Here is a 27,763-nt window from a genome sequence, read left to right as displayed (position 1 = left end):
GGTGTGGAGGAGTCAGACTCCGGCCTGAAGATGTTCAGACATACTTCAACACAAAGGAAGCTCAAACCCAAGGCCCCGGGGCTGCTGCTTTCTTACCTTCAAATCAAAAGGACTTCAAGCATCAAGGTATTCTGCCGAAATGTTCACACTCTTTACGCTATTCATCCCTTCACCGTGAGCGTCTGCTATCAAAGGGCTCCCTCACAGGTGCACTGAGGTTGTTTAAGCAGATAAATAGCTGCTGCTGCTCTCCGGCCTCAGGGACCGGAGCCGGACATCGTGGACCTGAACGCACAATAAACAAGGTCACTGTGAGGTGTTGTTGTGGGCCGTCATCACCTCTTCTAATCCTCAGTTTGTGTCACATTACTGCCTGTTGAATAACACACCACCTGATTCATGTGTTGGGCTCATCTCATTTCTAGATAGCCCCTCCCACCACGAGTGACACAAGTGACAGTGTCGTCCTGGAATCTTACTCTGAGCTCTTTTATGGGATTGGTGAAAAAAAGAGCTGTGCATCTTTGTAGACCTAATTTGCATATGATGATCACTATGATGTCATGCATTATAATCAGGTGGGATACATAACTAAATGACAATCAAACATGTATGTCAGCGTAGAGTTGGATGTTTCAGTCTGTTTTGGGTGGAGATGACATTGCATTGAATGTGGACGTTTTCCATTCGGTGAGAACAAGTGACGTAGTATATGGAGCAGCAGTATATGAACATGACACGGTGTAATAATGAGAGAACAAACAGGACTTGAGGTTTTTCTCAGGTACTGTACGCAGTCACAGTTCATTTACTTAGTTAGTGGTTAGCTGACCCACACATGGATCTTATAGATCTTATGAATGATGATACTTAAACTACTAGGCCAGCTACAACAGTAGGATTCTGCCTGCATCCATGTTAATGTATCAATATAATTAATATTTACAACTGAATACTTTTTATGAATATTGGCACATTCCACTGTAGGACTTTTACTTGCGATGGAGTATTTTTAATCCAAATTCTACTAAAGTAAATTATCCGAAGGGCTCTCTAGAATTGTGAATTATTGAAAAGCATAAACCTGCAACCTTGACTGCTGCACTGAGGCCCTGTATGCAGGGAGATGTGTCAATAAGCACATGTGCAGTGTGTTAAATATCCTCAGTCTGATGGAGCTGAATGTGTCTTGGCTCCATTGTTATCCAAAGAACAGTAAAAACACAGATCATGAGTCACGTCTCAGGACGACATGTTCCCCTCAGCAACACGCACACTGCACTGGATTATGACTAAAGACCAAATACAACGTCCTGCTGCCAAAAACAGCAGCACAACACCAGATGTGGATTAATCCGCTTCTGAAAATAGTCCCCAACAAATGTACCATTTCCTCAAAATGTCAATATGTGTGCTGTTTTTAAAGATGTCCGTCTTCAGTAGGAGACAGCGGGCTTTGAGCTGAGAGCCACAGAGTGTGACGTCACAACGTAGAGAGAGACACGAAGAAAGCAGTAACTCAACTCAAACAGTCAGTAGAGGAGGCTGCAGAATGACTCCAATGATTCATTGTGGAAATGTCTCAGAGACTGACAGTCGGGATGCAGGCAGGCATCAGGTAGCAGGTAGTTCAACAAGAACATCTGAATCACTAGTAACCAGAAGAGGAAGACAAAACACCAGGGAACAAGGGGAGAAGATGACCAACAACAGACTCGTTCAAGAGGAGCTGCACCTCACCTGGAGTCTAGACGAGATCAGGCAGCAGCAGATAACAGACAGGAAGTCAAAGACACAGTGAGTTCCTGTTTGATCTGTAGGCTACTCGGAGTTTACAGACCTCGTTCGGATTTATTCATGCGTGTTTGTAAATTTATATTTCTGTTGAAATGTGCGTGTCTCTGCATTGTATGTTATCCTTTCTTCTATTTATGTCTGTGAAACACTTTGCTGCTCGCTTTGATGTGTTGTATAAATAAGCTTTAATATTATCAATCACACAATATATCTTCTTAGAATAAACGTTCGTTGCACAACATGCGACTAATAGCCAACAATCTAGCATCAAGTGTTACAGTTACACAGAAACAGTGTGTTTGATTTATTTATATTGGTAAATCTATATTTATGTGGACATGTGCGGATATCTGCATCGCATCCTATCCTGTTTTTAGATTAAAACATTGCATAACATGAGACTAATAGACACAAATCGAGCGTTAAATACCGTTCAGTCTCTCCTCATAGATTTGAACCATTTATTGCAACAAATGTAAATACAGTTAAACTTGGCGCTGATGGCTCCGCTCTTTGAATGCTCCCCGGATTAGCCAGCAGCTACCGAGCTAAGAAGGGGAGCACCGAGCAACAACCCCCCAAAACAACGCAACCCAACGCCAAGTCAGCCGGACTACGGAGGTCTATGTGTAGCAGCGAGCATGCTGCAGACCTCAGCAAAATATCATCAGAATAAAAAAGGTGCAAGCATGCATCCCCAAAAAGAAGGTCAACCTACGTAGCAGCAAGCGTGCTGCAGAGCTCAGTAGACATTATCTTAAGATTAAGGGAGCAAGCATGCATCCCAAATGAGGCCATCCTATGATTATGTGAACTATATGTGTATCAGCAAGTATGCTGCAGACCTCAGCAAACATGTTCAGAAGAAAAGGAGCAAGCCTGCGTCCCAAAGAGGTCATCCTACCTACGTCTTACAGTGGAACCAGCCAACCACTTCCAATAGCAGACTTTTATTAACTTATTATTTTAATTTATTATGGTGCATTGGGGTACTAATGGTCGTCTCCAAAGTAGGTCTCAAACCAACTTTGAGCGGCAGTGCCGCTGCTTAGGATCGCTGTCTGTTGTGATACCTAACATCTGTAGCGCTGTCAGTGCCTTGAGTTCTCACTGCAGGAGGAACACCCCAGCTGAAAGTGTGGAGAGTGCACTAATGGATCGGCCTCACACTGTAGAAATCCACAACTAGAAAGTCTTCTAATAGTGAAGAACAAATGCAATTTGCAGTTATTCAACAATATCCATGAAGTGCTTCTGAAAGGGTATTTAAATATACAGAGAATACGACGACACCAAAGGTTAGTCTGACTGAAATATGTTTCGTCTCAACAAAGGTGCCTCTGTCACAGTGGCATGCATGACATAAGGTATGAGCTCGTATGCTTGGAGCGCTAGCATCATGAGGGGCTCAGAGTATATATGTATTTATTTCATTATTTTAATTTATTTATATATTCAGAGTCCTGAATATGGCCGGCTTATGTCAAAGCTTTAGCAGTGCGGTCTGTAGCAGCGTGTTGCTGAACGAATCGGTGAGGAGGAGTCCTGTTTAAATGAACCTCCTTGAGGTGAGAGTGGGCTGTGATTGGTGTGTGGCTGATTGGAAGCTACGATTCTATTGGCTGGCCGTCAGCTGGTTACATTGTAAGCAGGTGAGCAGGAGCTGAGGTGAGTGTGAGCCTGATGAGGGGCAGGTGAGACTAATGAGAGGGAAGCATGACGACTAAAAGAAGTGAAGCGATCAAAGAGCATGGCAGACCACGACCAGACGGAAACCTCTGAGTCTGGAGAGCAAAGCATACTCACTAACTTATTTAGCTCCACCCTATTGTGTCACTTCTGGTTGCAAAAAAACAAGATGGCGACGGCCAAAAAACAAGATGACGACGTGAAGCTTCAAAACAGCAGTCCACAGACGGGTTTGTTGACTGTAATGTTACGTAACACCAGCCTCATCCTATTGAACACAATCACGCAACACGATTTTGAAAAAGCTGAATTTGAAAGTGTAAGATTATACACTGGGTCAATGTGGATAGAAGGCTGCAAGCAAAAACAAGCACTTATTGAGTTTTAATTCAAATCATTAAGGCCTTTAAATACTGCAACATATGATCACATATGATCACATATGATGATCATATGTGATCATATGTGATCACATATGATCACGGCTGAAAGGAATAAGAGAGTTTGCCATTGTTGTTCAGACTTTGGAGCCTCTTTGTTAATATTTCATAAATATAGGTACCACAGTTTGGTCGGTTGACGTCTTTAGTCACCGTGTAAAGCTCACGGAACATTTAGGCTCTGTGTGAAGAAAAGATATCGATGAATTTCACAACACACCCTGTACAGCCTTAGGTTGGACGTGGTCTCATTGGACTCGCTGAGCACCAAACTGACTCCTGCCATTGTTCTTGGTTTGTCAACACTATTTACTCTTTAGATTATATTGGACAATTTAGTCGTTTTCATTAAATGCGCTGAAGACTGAATGTATTGTCAACTCGCTGCATATTAGTTCAGCATAGCTCCTGTGAACAACTGGGGATCAATTAAGTAGATTCATTAAGTGTGATCCACAGTTGATCCTCAGCAGAGAACAGAGAGAGCACACCAAACGGATTCAGCTAGGACACATCTGAGCTCATTCACTTTGTGCTGATTGATATTGTAAAACTGAGTGTGAGATATTATGAAACGTTCACACAGGAGGAGCATACATGTATTATAAAGGTCTGCTAAACATTTGTATAGAGTCAGTTAAATTATGTTTTAATGTTAGTAGCATCTAATTAAATTCCAATCCCTGATAATATCCCCAAAGCCCAACAGTGTCCGACCCACACACAAATCACTTCCATTCATTTCAGCTGTGAACGTGTGATTCAGTAAAATCAGCTCTCAGATGAACGCTGTAGCAGAAGACTGTCATGATAAAGTGCTCACATTTCTTCTATGTGTTCCTGATGAATCCAACAGTGTTTGCATGTGTTCTGTGTGTGACCACACTGTCTCTGGTTCTGAAGCCTCTCGTCTTCAACATGACTCTTGGGTTCCTAAAGCAGCCGTAGTCTTAATCACACCTTACTCAGGTAGGAGTGCATTCAGCAGCATCTGGTGCTCTCTGAGTGTTTAGGGCAACATGATGTGGGACTGAATCACATCAAATCAGTGTTCATAGTAATCAACACTGTGGCTCATTGATATGTTGCTAATGGAGCTCAGTGACACTTAGGAAGAAGATCTGTCGTGCTTTGGATGCCAACCTTCTCCTGATCAAAACCATCAGGGGTTCTAAGCGTAGACAATGAGCCTTTGCCTTCCTGGTCTTAGACTTGGTCTACTTCCAAGACCAAGTCTTGACTGTTGCCACTTGCTCATCCCATCTCAGGCCCCAAAACTGGCTTGTCTTTGTTGATGTCACACTCGCTATACTTCCCATTTTACTGCAGTGTGGGAAATGAAATCACTAACCGTAGGAGTAAAAACAGATGAGGCGGTTGGAGGAGAACCGTGTGATGAGGTGAGGCTTTCTTTGTTCTTTAAGAGGGGAGTGTTCTTCTCCTCTACTCGTGTAAAGCAAAGGGAGAGTGTGAGGGATCAATTAGTTCCTCAGAGGATGAATAGTGCCGCCAGCTCCGACTGAATCACAAACTCATTCCAGCTCTTTGTGCAGCAGAAAGGGTCGTCTGCTTAATTCACAAATACAGACAAAACAATCACAACCCGGGAATGTTTTTTAATCAGCTCGCCCTCTTTTAAAGCCTCGACGCTCGATGACTTTCCTCATGAGTTAAGCCATTAGCTGAGGCTGTAGATGGATGAGTTCATCTGGGCAGGGAGCTGGAGATGGAGATGGAGGATGGTGTTCGGGTGGAGGCAGAGGGATGGGATGTTCTCTAATGGAGACGTCCCACTGAGCGAGGCAGCGGAGAGCGTCTCGCAGAGGGACACGATGTGACTGACATTTCAAACCCTGGTGTCCCATTGTCAACATGAGGCGGAAAACTGTCCACGGCATACGAGACAACCTGAGGGTCTGCAGGGGCCGTGATGAAGAAGAGCACAGAATGGAGGCATAGCTGAGAGAAGAGGAAGACAAATCTAAAGTAGACGGTCTGGAGGAGACTGCAAAGAGAGGAGAGTGTGACATTTGGGCGTGCAAAGTTGTGTGGGGGGGGGGGGGGTTTGGACAAAAACAAAACACAGGAGTAAAGAAAGGCGGGGGGGGGGGCAGCAGCAAACGGAACAGCAGAGCGCAGCGGAGTGAGAGCAGCAATGACATTAAATCTGTGGCTGAAAACAGATGATTTCCCATTTAACACTCCATTGAGTTCTCCGTTATCCCGGGTCCTGCCTGGCACTGTGACGGCGCCACTGCTTTCCTTCTGTTTCACAATAACAACCCCTCAAAGCACACACACACACACACACACACACACACACACACACACACACACACACACACACACACACACACACACACACACACACACACACACACACACACACATCACCCTCTACACACCCCTCCCATTGTTCATCTACTGTACTGCTCAATATCCCTACCACAGGCTTCCAGGACATTATTAGACAGCCTGCAGGATACTGAGTGGGGGGTGGAGATAGGGTTTGGGGCTGGGGGTGGATGGTGTCCAAATAACAACAATCTACCACCCACGCCTCTCTCTGTAGCGTCAGTAATGGACCACAATGGACTCAACGGGAGGCACTGTCAACAGATGTTTTTTTTTCTGTGTGGGGGAAATGATCAGGCAGCAAAGTGGTGAGGACGTCCTCACTTCTACACACAAGCTGCATCAGAGGAGTGTGTGTGTGTGTGTGTGTGTGTGTAGAAGTGAGTCGGTGTTCTTCTATCTCTTCTCTTTGGTAAAACAATGACAAAGATCGATTTAATCCGGACTAAAATATCTCATAAATATTGTGAATACTTTCCTGTTTCTCTACCAGCAGGTCAATGTGTTCACTATAATATATAATGGATATAGTGCATATCACTATTGTGCTATATCAATTAGTAATAATAGAAGAAAAATAGGGAATTGTTTCAATTTCACTAATTTATAAGTGTCTTGAGTTTTTACTTCACTGACGGGGCCAACATCCCAAAGCAGCTGAAGACCTGAGGGAGAGGAAGGGGAAGAGGAAGAGGAAGAGGAAGAGAAAGGGAAGGCAGTCGTCCAGACGGAGAGATGGTAGGAGACGGTTGGGCACTGACACCGATACTGGTGTCGGTAATGAGACACAGTGGCAGTCTTGGCCTGCTTTAGGAGTGTTTGCCAAACAAAAAGTGTTAACTCAATTAAAGGCCAGATTTCCCCCAGGAAGAAGGGAAAAGTGAAATTATCCCTGCTTGTTAAACCTGCCACTTAATTTTGCTCAAATTATTACTTATGATCCCAGGGACCCCCGGGCTAATTGTTTCTCTCTCTTCCTTCCCTTCCCTCCTTCTGCTTGGTCTGACAGAGAGAAGCTGTTCCATCAGCTCTGGTAAATGGCTTCATCAGGGAGAAGCTGTGAGCTCCCTCTGCTCTGGAGGCTGGCGCTGTAGTCCTCTTGTCACTTTGTAATATTAGCTCAAACTCTAGAAAGACATTACGTGTTGAGGACACAAATCAAAAGGATGCACTTTATAGCATTTGGGTTTTCTTTTTTCATTACAGATGAGCTGAAGCTTAGGCTGCACCAGTCTTAATGACACCATTCTGTACTGACGCATGTAAACACACGCACGCACGCACGCACGCACGCACGCACGCACACACACACACACACACACACACACACACACACACACACACACACACACACACACACACACACACACACACAGACAGGACTGTGCTGTTGATCTATGTTGTAGTCAGTGATGTGTGTGACATTCCTGAGTTTACATATGTACGTTAACCTGAACACACCGAGCCACAGCGTCACCCTCACTACCACACTCATTTTCAGAATGTGCTCTTTTGCACAGTTTTGATGAATTTTTGTTTGGATTTTTTTGCAAAAGATATTACCAAAGATTTAGCAAAAGCTAGTTTAAATACTTAGTGTATTAGAAGGAGACTGTTGATGCATGAAGTGAATGTGGTTACAGTACACTGTACAGTGAAGTTCTTGAATATTTTTATATAGTATAACCGGGGTCCACTGATAGTGATGTTGGTTACAGTACACTGTACATTGAAGTTCTTGAATATTATTATATAGTATAACCGGGGTCCACTGATAGTGATGTTGGTTACAGTGCACTGTACAGTGAAGTTCTTGAATATTTTTATATAGTATAACCGGGGTCCACTGATAGTGATGTTGGTTACAGTGCACTGTACAGTGAAGTTCTTGAATATTTTTATATAGTATAACCGGGGTCCACTGATAGTGATGTTGGTTACAGTGCACTGTACAGTGAAGTTCTTGAATATTATTGTATAGTATAACCAGGGTTCACTGATAGTGATGTTGGTTACAGTGCACTGTACAGTGAAGTTCTTGAATATTTTTATATAGTATAACCGGGGTCCACTGATAGTGATGTTGGTTACAGTGCACTGTACAGTGAAGTTCTTGAATATTATTGTATAGTATAACCAGGGTTCACTGATAGTGATGTTGGTTACAGTGCACTGTACAGTGAAGTTCTTGAATATTATTGTATAGTATAACCAGGGTTCACTGATAGTGATGTTGGTTACAGTGCACTGCATCGTGTCTGTTGAACAGTGTGACTTGACGAGTTCTTGACATCTGCAGCGTAGAACTACTGACCGAGAGATGCTCCATCCGCTGTATATGAATGCCTTCATGATTGATTTACAGTAGACAACAATGGAACAGCTTGTTGATTGACAGCAGAGTTGCTCCCTGTTACCTCATCAGGTAGGGAATCACGTCTCTCATATCATCTCACATGTCCCGGCCCAGGCGGGATGTGCAGTACGCAGACGGACATCTTGTGTTTTCGTCTATCCGCTTCCTTCCTTGACTCGAGTTGAGAGGGTTCTGTGCTGCTCATGCCGCACACACGACGGACAACGAGCGATCATTCAGCTCCGCTCTAATTAAAAGGCTCTCTAATTACATGCGGAGGAAGTGGATATCGGTTAGTGTGATGAAACGCGGCTTTGACATTGAAAGAAAGGCTCATCCTGATGAAACTTCGCTCTGACGGTGAGAGAAAGGCGCTTCCTGAATGTCACCCACAGCTACGCCTTCTCAATAAATCTACATTTCAAGGACTGCAAATGAAAAAGCGCGTCGGTTCGATTTTCACAGGACCACATCCTCACACGTCCATATATCCAGCTGACCCAACATCTCCCCTCACACACACACACACACACACACACACACACACACACACACACACACACACACACACACACACACACACACACATATATTACCTGTTTTTACGTGAAAACGCTCATTTTGCGTAGACGTGCACACACACTCACACACACACAGTGAGCTGACCTAGATCACTCGAATGCATGCCTCCATACAGAACATTCATAGAGCACAATGTTCCTAACATGCACACAGCATAGTCTTCAATCTTCCTGCCCCAAGGAAATCTTAAGCAGAGGATTAGCTTTTCCAATTTGAGAATTGAAACTTGCATCATTGTTCATATTTAATCAGGCGCTTGTTTCAAACTGACAACAAAAAAGAAGGCTTGAGGAGGGGAGAGGGGGACTCTGTGCTTTACAGAAACATGGATTGAAAAATAGTTGCATATCAGCAGCTGTAGTAATCTACTGAAGACTCCACTAAATAGAGGAATGATTAAGAAAGGAAATCTATTAGGCGTTGCTAATGAATTAAAGGAGAGAGAGATCTGTTCCTCCGAGGTAAAGATGCCGTCCAAGAAGAGATAATGGAGCAGCAGCAGTCCACAACGCTGCCTTGCTGCTGGGTCGTAGTGCTGATGGGGCTGTAACTCTAATATGCTCTGTTACTGCTCACTTCTGTGGCATCTTATTCTTCTTTATACATTATTTTCCCTAACTTCCTCTGGTCTTCATTAACAGTCTCTTGTGTTGTTTCTGGGGATTCACTTCTCCCCAGGGTGCGTACAGTTTATAGATGTATATATATAGATATTTAGCAGGGCTTGTTCTGGAGAACAGAATGCCAGTTTCAGCCTGATATTCAAAGATAGTTGAAACTGAGCTGTTTAGTGACAGTAGATATTATGTCTTTCACATGTCTGTCGCTTTTGACCTGCACTGTCTCCTAGAAATGACATTCCCCCAAAACTAAAATGTATTCTCAAAATACCACACAGTTTAATGAACAGACTGTGATGAGCTGATTACGTTAGGTGAGGAAGTGAAGCTAAGACAACGGACCACAATGGACTAACGTTCAGCACTAATATGAGTTTGATCTGGTGTTAATGTTGCTCCTGATAACACACACTAACGTTACCGTTAGCGTTAGCTCAGCTATTCATCGTCTTGAACAGTCACGTTCAGGAACAGTCGGTCACGTCTTGACTCTCAAAAATGACTTCAATGAACAGTTTGAATAATAAAAATATATTCTATAGAACAATGGACAGTACGATGTAGATGGATTGTGATTCACTGAACTTCTATAGAGAAGCGTGTATCCACCTCTTCACAAAAATACTGTATTATGCTGCTAAATTACAGTAGTCTGCTGTTATTGTTAATTGACGGCATTAACTGTTAATTTACGTCATTAACTGTTAATTTGCATGCGAGGGATGAACATTTAACTGTATGTTACAGTTATTATGAAATACTGTAAGATACCGTTGAAAATCCACCGTAAATTTAAAGCAATTTGTTACATGGCTTGTTATTTAAGCAACTCTTCCTTTTTCACAGTATCCTCAATCCTTTTTAATTCCTTCCCCACAATATCCAAATAGGGGTGTTTGAATTATTCTTACTACAGAAAAATGAATTTGTATTTGTATATTTGTAAAATATAATCTATCTATGTGTATGAAGGCAAACTGACACTTGACTTGAATAGCTGCGAAATGTAGATTTCAGGCAACTTCTTGACTGCATGACAGGAGAAGTCAACGTTGATGTTTCTCACGTACATTGAGTATGTGAGCAACGGCACTTCTTATTCACCCAAACAACGTGAGTTTCCTCAACCGAACTCCGTAGTTTAGCTGCACAAACCTGAGTTGTTTCCTGTGAAGACGCAAGTTTATTTTGAAAAGACTGTAAGGCAAGGAAGTTTATTTGTATAGCACATTTCAACAACAAGGTAATTCAAAGTGCTTCACATAAAACCATGTATGAATGTAACGAGGAGACATTGACACGTGTTGCTGGCTTTCGTAGGAAAACGCAGGAAAGATGAGGAGTAACTTCTTGATCGATATCATAGAAACCGTTGTATCAGGTTGCATTGCTTAGCATAAAGCATGCATTTGAAGAAGTTGGCATTGGAACTAAAAAAAAGGACATTTCGTAAAATCCATGATTTTGCAGAAAAGTCCAATATTGATCTGCTTAACTGTAGGAAGGATTGAACTGTTTATCCACCCACCATAGAGGTGTCCCAATGCGTGCTGGGACTGACTTCCAGACCAGTGTTACCTAAACACAGATGGCATTATAGAGACAAGATGAATGGATGTACTGTACTGTTGGTTCATGTTCTTGAGGTAGACAATGTTAGTGCTAGTCTGTTGGTCACAGATGAGCCGTGGGAAACCCTGGAGAGTAATCACGTTAATGCAAGCGTTGACCTGCATTGATGTGGTCGATGTTTGACAGGACTGAGCTCAGCTTTGTGTCAGAGCCTCTAACTATTGACGTTTCAACTTGCTCAACCCTAATCCGTTTGGGCATGCGACTGATACCATCCTGTTGCCATTTTCACCGCCATGCCTTAAACTGCAAGAGGTCTTTCCTTTTGTGTGTTAATTCCTCTCAAGTATCCCAACACACTGCTGATAACCGGCCCCGCTGTGTGTGCTAATGGCTTGTGGCGACCCTGTAGTCGTCACCTCTATCGCTCTCATTGGCAGCCAGCACTCATCTTCAGGACTCATTTCCTGGCGTCATTTTAGGGGCGTGTTCGCTGATGGGATGTGGAGAGACACTTATTGTCATTACAAAGGATAGCCAGCCATAGTAATGATTTGCTTTTACACAGTCAATTTCCTCTCCTATTGAGGCCCATTATTGTGCCTCAATAGGAGAGGAAACTGTGAGGCGCTGTCATCCTCTCCCCTTTCTGTCTATCGTAACTTCCCGCTCCTTTTTGCTCAACATGTTATCTCCCTCACGCAAAATTGTTGTTCATTTAACAGAGCTTTTTATACATGAAGGGAGTGGTCACCGGAGCCAAACGTTGAAGGGAAAAGTGGTTGCCATGGGAAAGATTTTGGAGAAAACATTTGATTCGTGTGAAGTGAAAGGGTATAAAAGCCATCTGGAATCTTAGCCGCAGGCAGAGTAGCAGAAATAAACAAGAGCCTGGAGGCAGTCCTCTCACAGTCTGCTCCGTCTCTCTCAGAGGGTCATGTTTGCTTTGCAAGCTGATGCTGAATAAAGACTGACTGATGTGGGCTATTGAAGGGCGATATCTTTATCACCAAAAGCCACTATTAGAGTTGAATCACTTTCTACCAATGCACTTGTATAGTGTACTAGATGACACGACTCACTACGACAGAAGAGAAAATGTGTCTTTTGTCTTTTAAACTACATGAATTCATCAAAGCTCATTACGCAAGATGATCAAAGTCCAGAATAATCTCCATCCACGCTGAGTCCACAGCATCACATGAGCTCCACTTCACCCCATCCCCAAGTTTCTATTGTGTTGAATTAAAAGCAAATCATTGTCATGGAGCTGTAGACATGCTGTGGACAGGTTGTTATAACAGCATATCTGTTTCAGCAATGTTCTGTGGCTGAAAATCATCACTGGATATCTGTACATGATAGAACATAAGAATGTAATCCTTTAATTGAATTTGTATAGTTTATATATTTCATGTAGATTAAGCATTTCATGTGATCGATTGCTACTCACTATTTTACCCTCCCAAAAAAAGAATAATTAAAATAATACACAGCAGCCCACTGCTCCCAATCCTTATGAGGGGTTAAATGCTGAGGTCAAATGTCATGTATGTACTAGTATGTATGTGACGATTGTATTAAGATTGATGAGCCATGAGGAGGAGTGTGTTCAGGAGATTTGATCAGTTAAATTGTCGTACGAGGCTGCCTCTTCTGTTCCTTGTGTGAGCCGCGTCATTCTCTACAAATATTACCCCAGAAAAGACCTTCACACCTCAGAGCTCCAAACCCTCAAATCAGCAGACAAACATACAAGCTGAGCGGTCTCAGTAACGGAGGACCAGAAACAATAGACGATACGATCGATGTGTGTTCAGAGCAGAGCTGCTCGGGAAAGAGATGTCACACAACAGAGGACGATACTGGACACTTTACTTGTTCTGGAACATTCAAATCAGAGTTCATTTGAACTGCTGCGAGTAGGTCCTGTGTGAACACCGACAGGAGCCACAGAAGCATTGCCTCAGCATTAATAAAGCGTGATCCCCTCTGCAGTATTTAGGATCACTGCGGCTTCGTGGTCCTGTTAGTAGACGATGCTGCTCGTCCATTTTCAGGACCGCTGAGGGCTGAGATGTCCTTGTGCACATCCCATCTTTCCCTCCACCTCTGAACTCTGTCGTCAGTGAAGCATTTGGGCTGACTGGCTTTTCCAGACACCGTGTGTGGAAACGTCCCATGAGGCTCTGGGCACCATACCGTATTCAGAGCTACGTTCTGACACTGAACAGAACAGTAAGAACCTCTCCCCCACCCTCAAGCTCCACACATCCATTTATTTCTACCATGAGTGAGTTGTTGAACAGAGTTAGGCGGCCACAGTGGTGTGGTCTATCCCTTAATCTATGAAGTTGTCCAATAAGCAGACACCATTAATTCAAGCACCAATTAGTCTTGTCTCATTATCCGGAGAGAGTCATCAGGGAGACTCTTGAGTTCGCCTCTTGTGGCTCGAAAGCCCGTCTCCTTCCTCAGCTGAGGCCCAGAAAGCACACGTGACTGACAAGTGGAACTGGAGGGTTTGCTTCTGTTCATTTGGCCCTTTAGTCTTCAGGGATCTGTGGCGCTGTCACTCCTAAGTTCTCTGAGTCCAGAGTTCAGAGTCAGGGAGTTTGTATCCTTCATTTAAACCCATACAGCACTTCATTTAGATAGTTAGATATCATCCAACTGCTGTTTCCAAGGCTTTCTAAACACCATTCCTTCCTCTCTTATGACATGTCGGCATGGTGAAGGTTTTGAAGAAGCCATATATGTAGAAATCTCTCTTTTGTGCTGATCTAGTTCCTCTTCAAACTAAACTGCTGTCTTGGTGCTCAGAGTCTGCTGCTGACCTTACATCCTGATACTGAGCCCTGCTGTTCTGTGCTTCATCGCATCTTTCTGATGCACAGCAATAATGTCTGAGGCGTAACAGTAACACTTAGAGGGAATGCAGTTTGTGCACACGCAGACGAGCTGTAGAAGGAAAGGTTCAGTATATTGGGAAAGACACAGATGTGCTTTGTTGTTGGTCTCTGTCTGGTGGTGAGAAGCAGCACCTGTAAAGCTCATTAATTAACATGTTGTATTTAGTTATTTTGTGTAAAGAAAGGTTTAAGGACTATCTTCTGATGGGGACCAGTAGCCTCCTGGACTCTCTATTGTCAACTAGCCAGTACATAGTTTACACTTGTTTAAACCAGCGAATTGTTGTTTTCCCACTTTGTTTTTTGTAAAGATGGAACTAATAATAAAGAACATATTAATTAGTGAGCATTAGAGGTGTTGTTGTTAGCCTTTGACAAAGCCAGGCTAGCCGTTTGTCCTTGCTCCCCCGGCTGCTGGCTCTAGCTTCACATCCACCTTACAGAATAAGAGTGGTACACACCAACGTGTCCACCCTACCGGCTCTTCATCAGGCAAATGTCCAACAAGGTATATATATATATATATATATATATAGTGTATATAGGAAACACCATGCTGACATAATTACATGTACAATTCATGACAGAACTCAATCCATAATCAAGATCATATACATCATCAGTGCCTGAATGAATCACAAAAAACAGTCACACAAGGTTTATCCAACAAATGTTCCTAACCAGCTGTGTCAGTATAGTTGTCACACAGAGTCAGAAGGTGGCACAAGGTCACCTCCACCATCTAATTCTTTCGGTCATGACCCAGTCCACATGACCATAGGTGAGGGTAGGAATGAAGATTGCCCGGTAGATAGAGAGCTTTGCCTTGCGGCTCAGCTCTCTTTTTGTCACAACGGTGCGGTAGAACGACTGCAATACCGGGATCGCAGCCCTGGTGGAGGCCAACCCTCACCGGAAACGAGTCCGACTTACTGCCGAGAACTCGGGCACAGCTCTCGCTCTGGGCGTACAGGGATTGGATGGCCCCCACAAGTGGCCCCCTCACCCCATACTCCTGCAGCACCTCCCACGGTATCTCCCGGGGGACCCGGTCATACGCCTTCTCCAGGTCCACAAAACACATGTAGACCGGATGGGCGTATGCAGCAATGATTTGAAATGGAAATAAAGAAAACCCATGTGATACTGTGCGTAATGCGTAACGCAAGGGCGGCAGTTGTTCAGTCTGTGGAGACCTGGATGGGAACCAGAGGGTCTCTAGTGTGGACCGGTAGCTGGAGAGGTGCCAGTCTACCTCCAGCCAGCTGCCCCTGCTTACTAGAAGGGCTACATAGTGAGGAGGATACTCATGAACTGATGTAGGTCTCTACTCAACAAACAAACCAAACTTTTGCATTAGATATAAGAAGCTATCACAGGTGCATCAGCTTTGAGGCCTTGTTAGAGATGACGAGTGGAGCAGAATTAGAACTCTCACTGGTTAATGGATCAGTAATTTCACTTGCTGACAGGAACTATTCTTCCCTTTTAATATTAGATAATTATGTGCCTTTTAAAAGCTACCAGTCATGTACTTTTACTCGATGCATAATGGAGTATTTCTTTCTATTTTCTACTGGGTTTCTCTCGTATACTAGACGGTGTGCAGGTGTGGGCATGTGAAGAGTTTGGACTGAAATTGTCTCTTAAAATCCGTGGCGCAGCGCGGGAGCATCATGTGGGATGGGAAGTGAAAGCCACACGGTGCTGGATGGAAATGAGAGGGGAGCGTGAGGGCATCCAGACTGGGCTGGCTGGTGAGAACACATTTTAATCAGAGAGGCTGGTAGCAACAGCAGCGCGGCCCCCGAGGGCCCGGGCATCACATCGCATTATAACCCAGCCCAAACAGAAGCGCCAAAATGGCCGAGCCTGAAATAACAGATAACCCTGCCAAATCGCATCATCATCCAACCCGCTGCGGTCTTAATCTGCCTCATCCTCCCGCACTAATGAAGCTAATGGAGGGAATAAGTGACATGCTCTTTCTTCTCTCTCTCGCTGTCACTGTCGTCTCTTTAACGTCGCAGCTGCTGATGACGGAGAGAAGGACCGCTCTGCTCTTATCTGAGGTTATGGACATGAACAACAAGAATAGAGTAAAGATGTAGAATAGATACATGCAGATATCTGGGTCATTTCTGTCATTTTTTACCAAAAGACATGTGGTATTTTTTGCTAATATTAGCTGTTATGCCCGGTAGCTGTATCAGGCTTTCACTGATACCGTATGTATCTATTAAAACAACCATCGTATTATGCAAATACTCTCAAGTTATAATGAAACTTTGACCACACTCCATTCACTGTTATGATGTCATAGAAGTCATGGTGGACTCCTTACTGAACCCTCATAACCAATGAAACAATAGTGACTATTAACAACATCTGAGCTCTATACTATATTCATCCTTCATTTAATCATTGAGACAACTCTTCTTCAAGAGTACAGATAACACACATTACGACTTTAAATGAAAGTATAAGAAATCAAACCACATTCTTCAACATCTACAGCCAGATGTGCCCACATCCAATCAAATGACTTTAAATGCGACCAATGAGACTCGCTCCAGCAGAGTCAGGTGATGCTGTGCAGCAGCTTAAAGCTCCTCTTCAGTCACCGTTCAGTGCAGACTTTAGGGTGTTAGTCACAATGTGTTCTGGGGGCAAAGAGAACAACTCCCAGTACTTCTGTGCAGGGTGTAGTTCCTTAAGAAGGAACGATGAGGAACCATGAACAGCCATGACAGTCTGACCCGATGTGTCAGAGAGCAGTGGTGAGGGAGACACGGCAGTAGAGTCAGTCAGAGGAGGACGATGTCAGCCCCACTGCACGCTCTCTGCTGGTGGTTTGATTCACACTGTGAGCACTTTGTGCTTCATTAGTGAGGGAAGGATGTGGTAGGTGTATGTTTGAGAAGTGCCCCTCCAAACGAATCAGCAGGATACATAGTGTGTCCATGTCCATGAATCTCTGGGCTCGTAAAAGCTTCTTCACGTGCTCCAACTTCAGACATGTAGAGACTTGACTTGACTTTGTTATCTCCTCCGTCCTTTTGTTAGCCTTGAGTTAGTGAATCCAATCTGTTCTTTTACAGTCTTTTAGTTTGTTCTGCTGTTGCTTTGTTGCATTTCAAGTCAAGTGTATTCATGTAGCCCAATATCACAAATCACAGATTCCCCTCGAGGGACTCGCTCTCTCGGGCTGGTTTGTGTTTGTTACTCCGGTTGAAATGAGGAAAATAATGACTTTATTGCATGCGAGCTCTGTGCATGGAGCTGATTATACATGTGCACAGAAGCTGCTCCTTGTGTGGCTCAGTCCAGAGGGTGCTCTCTGAAGAGCACTGTAATAGGTTAATTGCCACAAGATCATTCACATGATGATCTGCTGGTGCTTTGTATTTGGTGTTTTGATTATTTATGAAGTGCAAACGCATCTATGCAGTTGTCATGTGCAGCACTGGTGTAAATCATGCTGTGGAATTAAAGCCGTAAGCATTATTTAATTTAAACAAAGTATTATGTATTAAGTTTATTAGAGTTCATTGCAGCTCTGTGGTGACCACAGCCTGCGTGTTGAATGAAGACGAAGAACGCGTCACCACTAAACTCTCCATCATCATCATCATTCTTCAGAAATAGAAACACCTCTGTGCTATAAATAGACCTCTACGAGGATGAAGCTCACTCCAACACGAGCTCTTTACTGTGTAACTGTGGAGACCTGCCACATGTTGGACCAGAGCCGACAAGGAGTCACACTCTTACAGCACGGAGATCGGCAGGAACAGCTGGCCTCCAGTACATCTAATACACAAACACCAAAGCTAGTGCTGCTCATCTGTTGATCTGCTTCAGCTGGTTCCATCTAGGACCAGAATCCAGGGTGACCTCTGTCATTTGTTACATTCTAAAAGACAATCTCTCTCATGATTAATAGACCGTTAGTTTGGTCAGCCAGCAAGTTGTCCCATAAGTACATCTGTATGCAGTTGTATTGACCCTCTGTCAGCATCTCAACATGTGTGTTTGGTCTTGTGCAGATGGTTCGTTTGTCAGTTCCTTTAGTCAGAATGTCCACAGATGAGAGTGACGCTGGATGTTCAACGGTCCACTGGAAACACTCAGGAGTGGAGCGTCAGTTCTCCAGCAGCCTCATGGATATCATGTCATCATATTGTAGTTGTTTTGTGTTCTAAAAAGCTGAACCTAAACAAACTCCATAATTCATTTCTACAGACATGTCAAAGCACAGGAGACACTTTTGGGAACTGCAGTATAAAACAATGCAGTGATGATCACTGCGTCTGTTTCTGACTGACGGCACCAAAGCTCAGTGTGTTCAGAGAACGGTAACTACGGTTGGTAAATCCCATAGAAAGGAGTAGAACATATTATATTATATATAGAGATATATAGCTATAGATATAATATATCACTGTATTCAACGGTGTCTCATGGTCATTTGACGGTGATTGTCGTAGACTGGAAGAGAGCCCAGCGCTATCACCAGAGTAGCATTAAAGAACATCAAAGGATTCAGGTTAGCCAGCGGGCCGCTAGTTAGCTAGCTTGAGTGTTGACTCCTCCACGCTTTAATGCTTCTCTGGTTATAGAAAGTGAGCTGAACAAAGCCATCATCTGTTGATAGCTTCCCTTCACTGAGAGAGTGTGGATGAAGTTCGCTGTTTTTAATTCAACAAACGGGCGTTCTGTTGTTGTGAAACTATGCATCTTTACACCTTAGCTGTGAAGTTCCACATGACTTCCACACTCTTATTCCTCCAAAACAGCAACACGTTGTGATCAGTGAGGGATCTTTATCTTTATGTGCGTTAGCGTGCAGAAGGAGCTTTTCTTGTTTTTGTATGTAACACCTGTGTGTGGTTTTTATAAAGAACTGTTAAAATCGTCTGATTTCCTGTGAACACAGGCACTGTGTTATTTTGTCTTGTATGTAAAGTGTGTGGGAGCATGCATGCTTGCGTCTGTAATTGCATAATACCCATGCACACATGAATAGGGGAGTGTGTACATGTCTTCTCAGGATGGATGCACCGGGTCACCAGGTCACCGGGTCACCGGGTCACCGGGTCACCAGAGCTCTGCAGCATTAGAGCAACCCATCCATGAGTCTGCGTTCACATTACACTGGTGCTCACCGTACACAGAGTATCCACACACCTATCCCTCGTTTGAAGCAGTCATTTAAAAATACATCAGGTGAGCTGCTTCACCACCAGTTTTGATGTATTTATAGTATTTATTTAATGCTTATTTAAAGGGAGAAGTATATGGCATGAACCATTGACCGTGACATTTACAATTTACTAATGGTGTGTGTCTGTGCCACTGGTGTGTGAGTGTATGCATGAGCCTTTAGATTAGATCCTGATAGGCTGGTTTGCATGTTGCATGGCAGGCCCTGCCATCAGTGTGTGTGTGTGTGTGTGTGTGTGTGTGTGTGTGTGTGTGTGAATGGGTGAATGATGACATTCACTGTAAAGAGAGACGCTATATACAAGTCCATTTACCACAGAGGAACACTGGAGCCGTGCTGTGAGGGCTGTAGCGGGGATGGGTGTCGGTGGGGGTCGGTGGGGGTCGGTGGGGGTCGGGACATGCTCATGTGAGGGAGGCGTGTTCGACCTAGAGAGGATGTTGTGTTGTTCTGTCGGGATGATTGTCCAGAGGGTAACTCGGGCCACATGTGTAGCACTGCTGATTTAGGAGCCAATAGAGTTGTGTAGGTGCACTGGAGAGGGAGATGGTGTTTATTTGAGCGTAATCTATTCATTTTTGGAAATAAAATAGATTCATTACTCGGCTGAGCCACGGTGCAGCGCTGGCCTTTGCAGGGTCACTCTCAAGTGTAAATCAACCCAAAACATCTGCAGAACGCTGAAGCTTGGCAGAAGCTGGTAGCTTAGTTTGAAGGCTGGAGATGCCAGAAAGATGGAGTAATGAAGAGTTGTCTACATCCTCGTTATAATGGATCTTTAACGCAGCAGTAAACCCTACTGTACGTTTGTCACACTGCCAGCGTCTCTTCTTTCTGTCTGTTTTAACTGTGTTAGCTGAATTAAGGTTATTTCCATTGAAGTGACATCATGCTGTTCCTTAAAGCAGGATGCGAGTGGAGGTACTTACAGGTAGCTGACTCACCTTTAGCTTCTCTGTCCTCCTGACACCAGAGAATATGCCGCTATGCTCTGGATGAAATACTTTGAGACATATCAGAACAGCTTGTGTGCACAGTGCTGAGAATAGCAAGAATAGCTGATGGCAGTGAGTGACCCAGTCATGACTAAGGCCTCTGAGAGATTCCAAAAGAGGACAAAACATGCTCAATTTTTAATCCCTTCAAGTAGCATGGAGGAGGAGTCTGATAGCCACAGAGGAGGGTGGGAGGGCAGCGAGCTGCTGTGGGCAGTCGGCCTAGTGTTAAGCCTCCCACACACACACACACACACACACACACACACACACACACACACACACTCCTCCTATACCTTCTTTCCCCGGCTTGATCCCGGGTGCGCCCTCATCTCTCAAGGTGTTTATGTTTCAATCAAAAGAGCCAGAGCAGCGTGACCACAGTTTTCTGTGTGTCCAGCTGCCGCCGCCCTTCACCGCTTTAGGAATCAGCCATAAAAAACGCCACCTCGCCAATCACCCTCTCCCCCACTTTCTTTCGGCTATTACTAACCTGGACTCTAGAAGTCTGCTGTTGGCCTTGTGTCCCGCTTTCTAAAGGCAACTTTAAAAAGAATCCATCCCAGTCACCCGTGACGAGAGGATTGACCTCCGTCTATTAGTTCCTTCAGTTTGAAAACCTGTCACGTGCAAAGTCACTGTTCTGATCTCATGTTTGACTGTACAAGGCAATAGGATAAAGGATCCACTTTGATTTGATTACATCAGTGAAAAGATGACTGTGTTAAGGTTAGGAGACCTTTGTTTTTCTTGTTTCTGTACTTTGGCTCTGAGTTATGCTCTGCTTCAGGCTCTTAGATGCTTGTTTGGAAAAGGAAATGTACTTATGACTTCTGGTGACTAGTAGTTCTTTTGATTACCAATGTTGATGCACTTAGTGTAAGTCGCTTTGGATAAAAGCGTCTGCTAAATGACTGTAATGTAATGTCATCACAGTTACAATACATAAACACATGGTTAAGGTTTGGGACGGACCATGGTCATGGTTAAAGGAAAACAATGTTGAAATCTGCATTGTTGTTAGATGATAGAAGAATGTCATTAAGCATGGTGCCGCTGGGGGAAGTGGAGACTCAGGGAGGCGTGAAGGAACAGGCTGTCAGCGTTGTCACCTTGTCTACTTCCTCTCTTGATTTAAGGACGTTTGGAGCTAGCGCTGCTAGCTTCTTTCATTGGATCAACCCACCCCTAGCTCCAATGACCGGGGTAAACATACCATGGGAAGTGAAGAGCTTAATGCTACTGCTGGGAAATAACACTGACAGTGGCTAGTATAGAAGCATAGCTAATATATGTATATATATATATATATATATATATATATATATATATATATAGGTAATATGTCATTATTCAGAAACTGATCTTTGTATAAACCAAAAAACATATTTCTGTTAATAAGACAGTTTGAATTAGATCAGGTGAGTTCTTCACATCATGCTAACCCTGTCTCCTCTTCCTATCCCCCCCCCCAAAGCCGAGCTTTGATTAACAGTCAATAAAATGCATCCAAAGTCAGGCCTGGGTATTAAAACAATTCATAAAACTACTGAAATCAATCTGAGTTTAGGAGATTTAATAATCTCTGTCACTGTCTCCCTGAGATAAGCAGCAGCAGGGGAGAGAGAGAGGGAGAGAGAGAGAGAGAGAGAGAGAGAGAGAACAATGAGGTGGAGAATTAGACGGCGTCAGGGGTAATGCTTATATTGGCTGACACAAGGGAAAAGCAGCTTTTAAAGCATTTAGCTTTAATTTCATTCAGGAGTGACATAATTGATTTTAATGAGATGTTTATGGAGTGAAGTGCCGGTGTTGCTAAATCATTTGCGACTGCCTGACGGGTACTTGTGAGGCTCGCACGGGGGAGAAGCAGAGAGACACAAACCTCTGCTGCCAGAACTCCTCCAGCAAGCCTCCGCTCATCTCCACTCCCAAACACGACGCAACGCATTCCACTGATTTTAATTAAGCATATTTAATTCATGAGATACTGTCTTTACTTCGACGCTGTATCGACTGAAACGCTTCGACTGGAATATCGGTTTGTCGAGGTCTGAGGCCGTCTGGGCGAGAAGTTAGATTTTATACTACCCGACAAATCCCACCGACGAGAATGAGAGCTGTGACTGACAGGGTGTCACATTGCTGTTATGAGGTCCCCGTGGGCCTGAGTGGCTCATACGAAGAGAAAGGATGTCAGTGTGAACATCACAGAGCTGCTGCTCCTGCCCTCAGCACCGACAGAACGACTGGGCTCCACGAAGCTAGCAGTCACACCAAGTCCTTCCCACCCGAACACACAACGTAGCATTGATCTGAAGGACGCTTTAGAAGGCCCACATCAGAGAAGGTCCTCACCAGTGACACCAGCGCTGGTCTTGACTTCATACACAACCTGCATGTGTTTACATGTCCTTAAGGCCTCTTGCAGTTTTGCAAAGGGTCAAGACAACCCTCAGGAGACAGTCAGCGTTGATGATCAGGACTTTGACACTGGAGACTGCTCTTCACATCCCGTCTCCTCCCAACAGTCACATGTTTCATTTCAACACGACCTCCATCTTCCTCTTAGTCCAACCAAACAACGACGCTCTAAATCAACTTCTGGGCTCATTTCACCACCACTGGTGTGAAGTACTTTCTGAATTTACAGGAACTCTCGAGATTACAGGTTTGCCGGGATGACCGTCGCCGATCGGTCAAATAAAAATGGCGCCATTGCTTCAACTTGTGTACAGCTTCATTCATAAAACAAGGAAGAACTCTAGTATTGATTAAGGGCCATTCTTAGCACAAGGGGGGCATTTAAAGACGTTAAAGGTAGGTTTAGTTAGGCTTAGCTGTTGGCTTCCTGCCTCATTTAAACAAAGAGAGAGTGATGGCGTGAATGAGCGATAGAGAGAGAGACAGCATGGCAGTGCTGTGAATCAGAGAATAAAGTCAGCATTCTAAAGCACAACAACAATAACCATCAAACACTCTACAGATGATCTACAGCGGAGACAGATTAGTTTAACTCTCCTCCTCAGCATTTCACTCATCACATCCAACCTGTGTCAGTAAACAGCATGCAGCAGTGATGTTGTTGCAGTGAGATACAAGCTGAGTGTTTCTAGATGTTGCAGAGTGTGTTCACCGCCAACACCTCCAGCAGCCCTCCTCTCTCTTCTTCACATGTCAGCAGACTCATTTGCCTAATCTCTGCATGTCTTCAGACCTCTATGGTAATGCAGACAACAATTAGCTGAAGGAACCTTTTGGTTCTTCTAGAAGTTGTCCCTGGACCCAAAGGACCAGGACCTTCTTTGTAGAAGCGCGGCTTTAGAAGTGAGACATGGAGAGCAGTCTTCTGTGCATCAGTCATTTCTAATGTCTTTTAGAGGGCGCTGATGTCATCCTCATGTCGCTCATTTTAACAACTTACATTATTGATTTGGTTTGAAGATTGTTATCGGGCTCAAGCAACAGGTCACACCAGAACGTTGCACAGTGAAGCACATCCACTGTGTGCATCTGGAAGCTTCCACAAGCAGTCACTACTTGGAGGTTGTGCTTTGGCAATTGTTGGTTTTAGCAATTTTTTTTGTGGCAAAATGGTTTGAAAGATGAAAGCTGAAACTGGTTTTCACTCAACAGAGCAGGGTTATTAAAATGGATACTGTGACCTTGCTAATATGATAGCTTCCCCTTTTTTGGAATCTGTCATCTTCTCCAGTTTCTCAAACTTCAACACTTTCAAGATGGCCGATTTGGAATTGCCGAAAAATGTTGTCATGTTCCATGAGGGTCTCCATGCACCAAACAGGACAATGAGAAACGACTACAAGATCATCTGATACATCGTTTTGCACTGGTGTAATCCAAAAACTGATCAGTACTGCACATGTGCAAACTACTAGGACACACCTGTGGTTAATAACCCGATCACTTCCCCGCTGATGCTACGTTGAACAACAAGAAGTCGGTGTTGACATCAGTGGGAGGAGAGCTAGTTAGCGTTAGCTGTTAGCAGCTTTGCTAAATAACAGAGGTAACAACTGTTGCATTGAGTTACATTCAAGCTCCGTTGAGTAAAATGAATATTGGCCAAAGGAACATTTAGAAGTTATCATGTAAAATGCAGTTTCTGGTAATAAACTTGAATAAATCCAGTGTTGGGAAGGAAAAGTCATATCCAAACGTCTCTACTTATATCCTTAAAAGTATAGAAACAAAATAAAGCATTTAATGTTATTCCCTTCATTCTGGATACTTCACAACTCAAGCCTTCCTCTTGCACCACTTCCAGAACTACATTATACAAAAATTCTAAATTCCATGTCTGGTTTTCTGTGTTTTTCGTGGGTACTGTTGGACCCTGTACTGTTCTTGGTCCCTATTGTCCTGTGTGGTCCATACAACGGCTTCACTTGCACACAAGACACTTGACAGTGTACCTTGTAGTGTGACCGATTCTACTAGCAGTGCAGCATTGATTATCTCTAAAACGACGGTGAAGTCAGTCAAAGTGGGTCATATCCATCCTATCGCTGCTGTTTGACACCCGTATCTGCAAAACGATGCTGCACCATCCCCAACACGCACACTTAACAGCCTCCAGGTGACACCCACACTGCAATAAATTCACACTCCCTTTGCTTCAACACCTTCTTCTAACACCGATTATTAATACCTCACACTCCCGCGGCCACTCACTGGAACCAGTCTGAATTTCTAGAAGGCAAGCTTTTTGACGGTGATTGATTTTGAAACATCTCTGGACATCTCCCATGCATGTAGATCCAGCTGCACACGCACACACAAACACACACAAACACACACACACATGCATGTTGAACAGCCTATAGCGCGTCTTCACCGCGCTCCTACAGCCTTCCGACGCTCAATCAGGGCTCAAATGGGGGATGTTCGGTTGGGAGTGATTTCTTCCTGCAGGACAAAGCACCGAGCACCTCAGGGCACCATTTCCATGCGACTACTGCGGAGAGCTGTTTTGATTGCTTTTCAATCAAGCGAGACAAACACTAATTAGATTTTTCTTTTTTGAGGAACTGCAGAATTATAGGCTTCTTTCATGAAGCGTGGATGACTGGCACTTCTCTGATAGCGCCGGCGTCACTCGTCTGTTTGGACCGACTGTTTACTGTCAAGACTTTATTATAGAATTAGAGGAGAGGACGGGAGGCAGACAGAGTGCATTTATTCGGACTGGGGAAAGGGTTGTGCGCCTATCGCGCTTGAGAGTCTTTTTGTTTGCTCAACGGTCTCTTGTTACCGTAGCACAAAAGGATGATATTGACACCATATTTTAATGGATATGGTGATGAAAATGCTCCAGTATCACCAGCGTCTTCATTTGGAGGAACGTAAGACGCATCGTGAGTGAATGCAAACTGAATCCCTCTGTGACCCTTTGGGGCCTCCGTACTATTGCCCTCACATTACTGCACACATAGTTTTCCTCCACTGTATACATCATTTGACATGCAATGAGTGGTTCTGAAAGGCTTTTAAGAGTTGGCTGCCACCCTTTGATCTGTGAATTAGAGCTGCAGCCAGACGAGTAGGTTCCACAGCACTATGTCATCTCATGTCATTATGCTGAATACTCTTGTCTAAGCTTTTTATAAATACTAATAATAGCTTATATATGGCTGGGAGAACACAGCATATGGAATGTGCACTATTCATCAAGTGTGCTAAAAGCAATAATGACTGTGACTGTGGGTCAGAATTGAGGAAATGAACAGTGATGGCACCAATGTACCTGTAGCTCATGCAACTCTCCAAAGGTTCCACATGTGGAACCACATGTGGAACCACATGTGGTTCCACATGTGGTGCTCTGACCTGCTCTGACCTGCAGATCTCTGCGTTCTACAGGGACTATTTCACATGACCTCAGGCACCTTAGGCATACTGACACACACACAAAGTAGTACCTTGCATTGTGTCTTACTGTTAATATTAGTAGGAGCGCCAATAGTAGTTTTAGTAGTAGTAGCAGCAGCGGTAGTACTAGAAGTACTCTTTTGTGCAATGTTATATTTCAGGTTTCAACCTTCATTTTGAGCTCAGCTGCTCACCTATGAAGTTGTCCAGTGACATCGCGGCGGACACTCCCTCTGTCCACAGACCGCAGCATGAAGGCAGTGCTCAGCCTGGCTGCTCTGCAGTGGGTGTCTCCAGACCACAGTGAGCCGCGATGACTCACACACACACACACACACACACACACACACACACACACACACACACACACACACACACACACACACACACACACACACACACACACACAAGGTGAAGAGAACAGCGTCTGGTGATAAATATGTTTAAAAATATATCAAGGCTTTGGCAAATGCTTTTCCATGTGCCACCCAAATGATACATAGTGCATATATTTCTCCTTTTCTCTCATGTTCCCCCTCTTCATTTACATAACACATCTATTACACTCAGTAATCCATACTCATCTATTACACTCAGTAATCCATACTCATCCATTACACTCAGTAATCCATACTCTGCAGAGCCACACTACTGGGATTTCATGTGAGTCTCTGATCCTGCCCTCATGATATTGATATTTCTCTGATTCTGCCATCATGATATTGATATTTCTCTGATCCTGCCCTCATGATATTGATATTTCTCTGATTCTGCCATCATGATATTGATATTTCTCTGATTCTGCCATCATGATATTGATATTTCTCTGATCCTGCCCTCATGATATTGATATTTCTCTGATTCTGCCCTCATGATATTGATATTTCTCTGATTCTGCCCTCATGATATTGATATTTCTCTGATCCTGCCATCATGATATTGATATTTCTCTGACTCTGCCCTCATGATATTGATATTTCTCTGATTCTGCCATCATGATATTGATATTTCTCTGACTCTGAGCAGATCCGAGGTTCCCCGGCGGCGCTCTGATTTGTCCCGTGCTGTGTTCCATGTTAATGACGCCCCGCCCCTCTGTCTCGGTTTGCAGACGGACGCCGCGCTGATGTACGATGCCGTGCACGTGGTGGCCGTGGCTGTGCAGCAGTCTCAGCAGATCACCGTCAGCTCATTACAGTGCAACCGACACAAGCCCTGGCGCTTCGGGAACCGCTTCATGGCCCTCATCAAAGAGGTAACTGCTTCCTACCTGCTCCGCTCTGTGTTGCTCCTCCACACAGAGACACGTGCTCTCAGGGAAGCTCT

At 44.0% G+C, this 27,763-nt stretch overlaps 1 protein-coding gene across 1 annotated transcript in view; it reads left to right on the top strand.

The window, feature by feature from the left end:
• The window catches only part of grik2 (glutamate receptor, ionotropic, kainate 2), a 209,354-nt gene that overhangs the window by 103,887 nt on the left and 77,704 nt on the right, over positions 1-27,763 (top strand). The window contains exon 8 of the mRNA XM_068735502.1: positions 27,549-27,692. Coding sequence (XP_068591603.1) covers positions 27,549-27,692 — 144 coding nt within the window. The remainder of the gene's footprint in view (positions 1-27,548; positions 27,693-27,763) is intronic.

This window comes from Cebidichthys violaceus, unplaced genomic scaffold, assembly GCF_023349555.1.
Source record: "Cebidichthys violaceus isolate CVI_PGR_0920_01 unplaced genomic scaffold, fCebVio1.0.p SCAF_7, whole genome shotgun sequence".
Classification (NCBI taxonomy): domain Eukaryota; kingdom Metazoa; phylum Chordata; class Actinopteri; order Perciformes; family Stichaeidae; genus Cebidichthys; species Cebidichthys violaceus.
The sequence above is the reverse complement of the archived record's forward strand: the minus strand, read 5'-3'. Positions and strand labels throughout refer to the sequence as shown.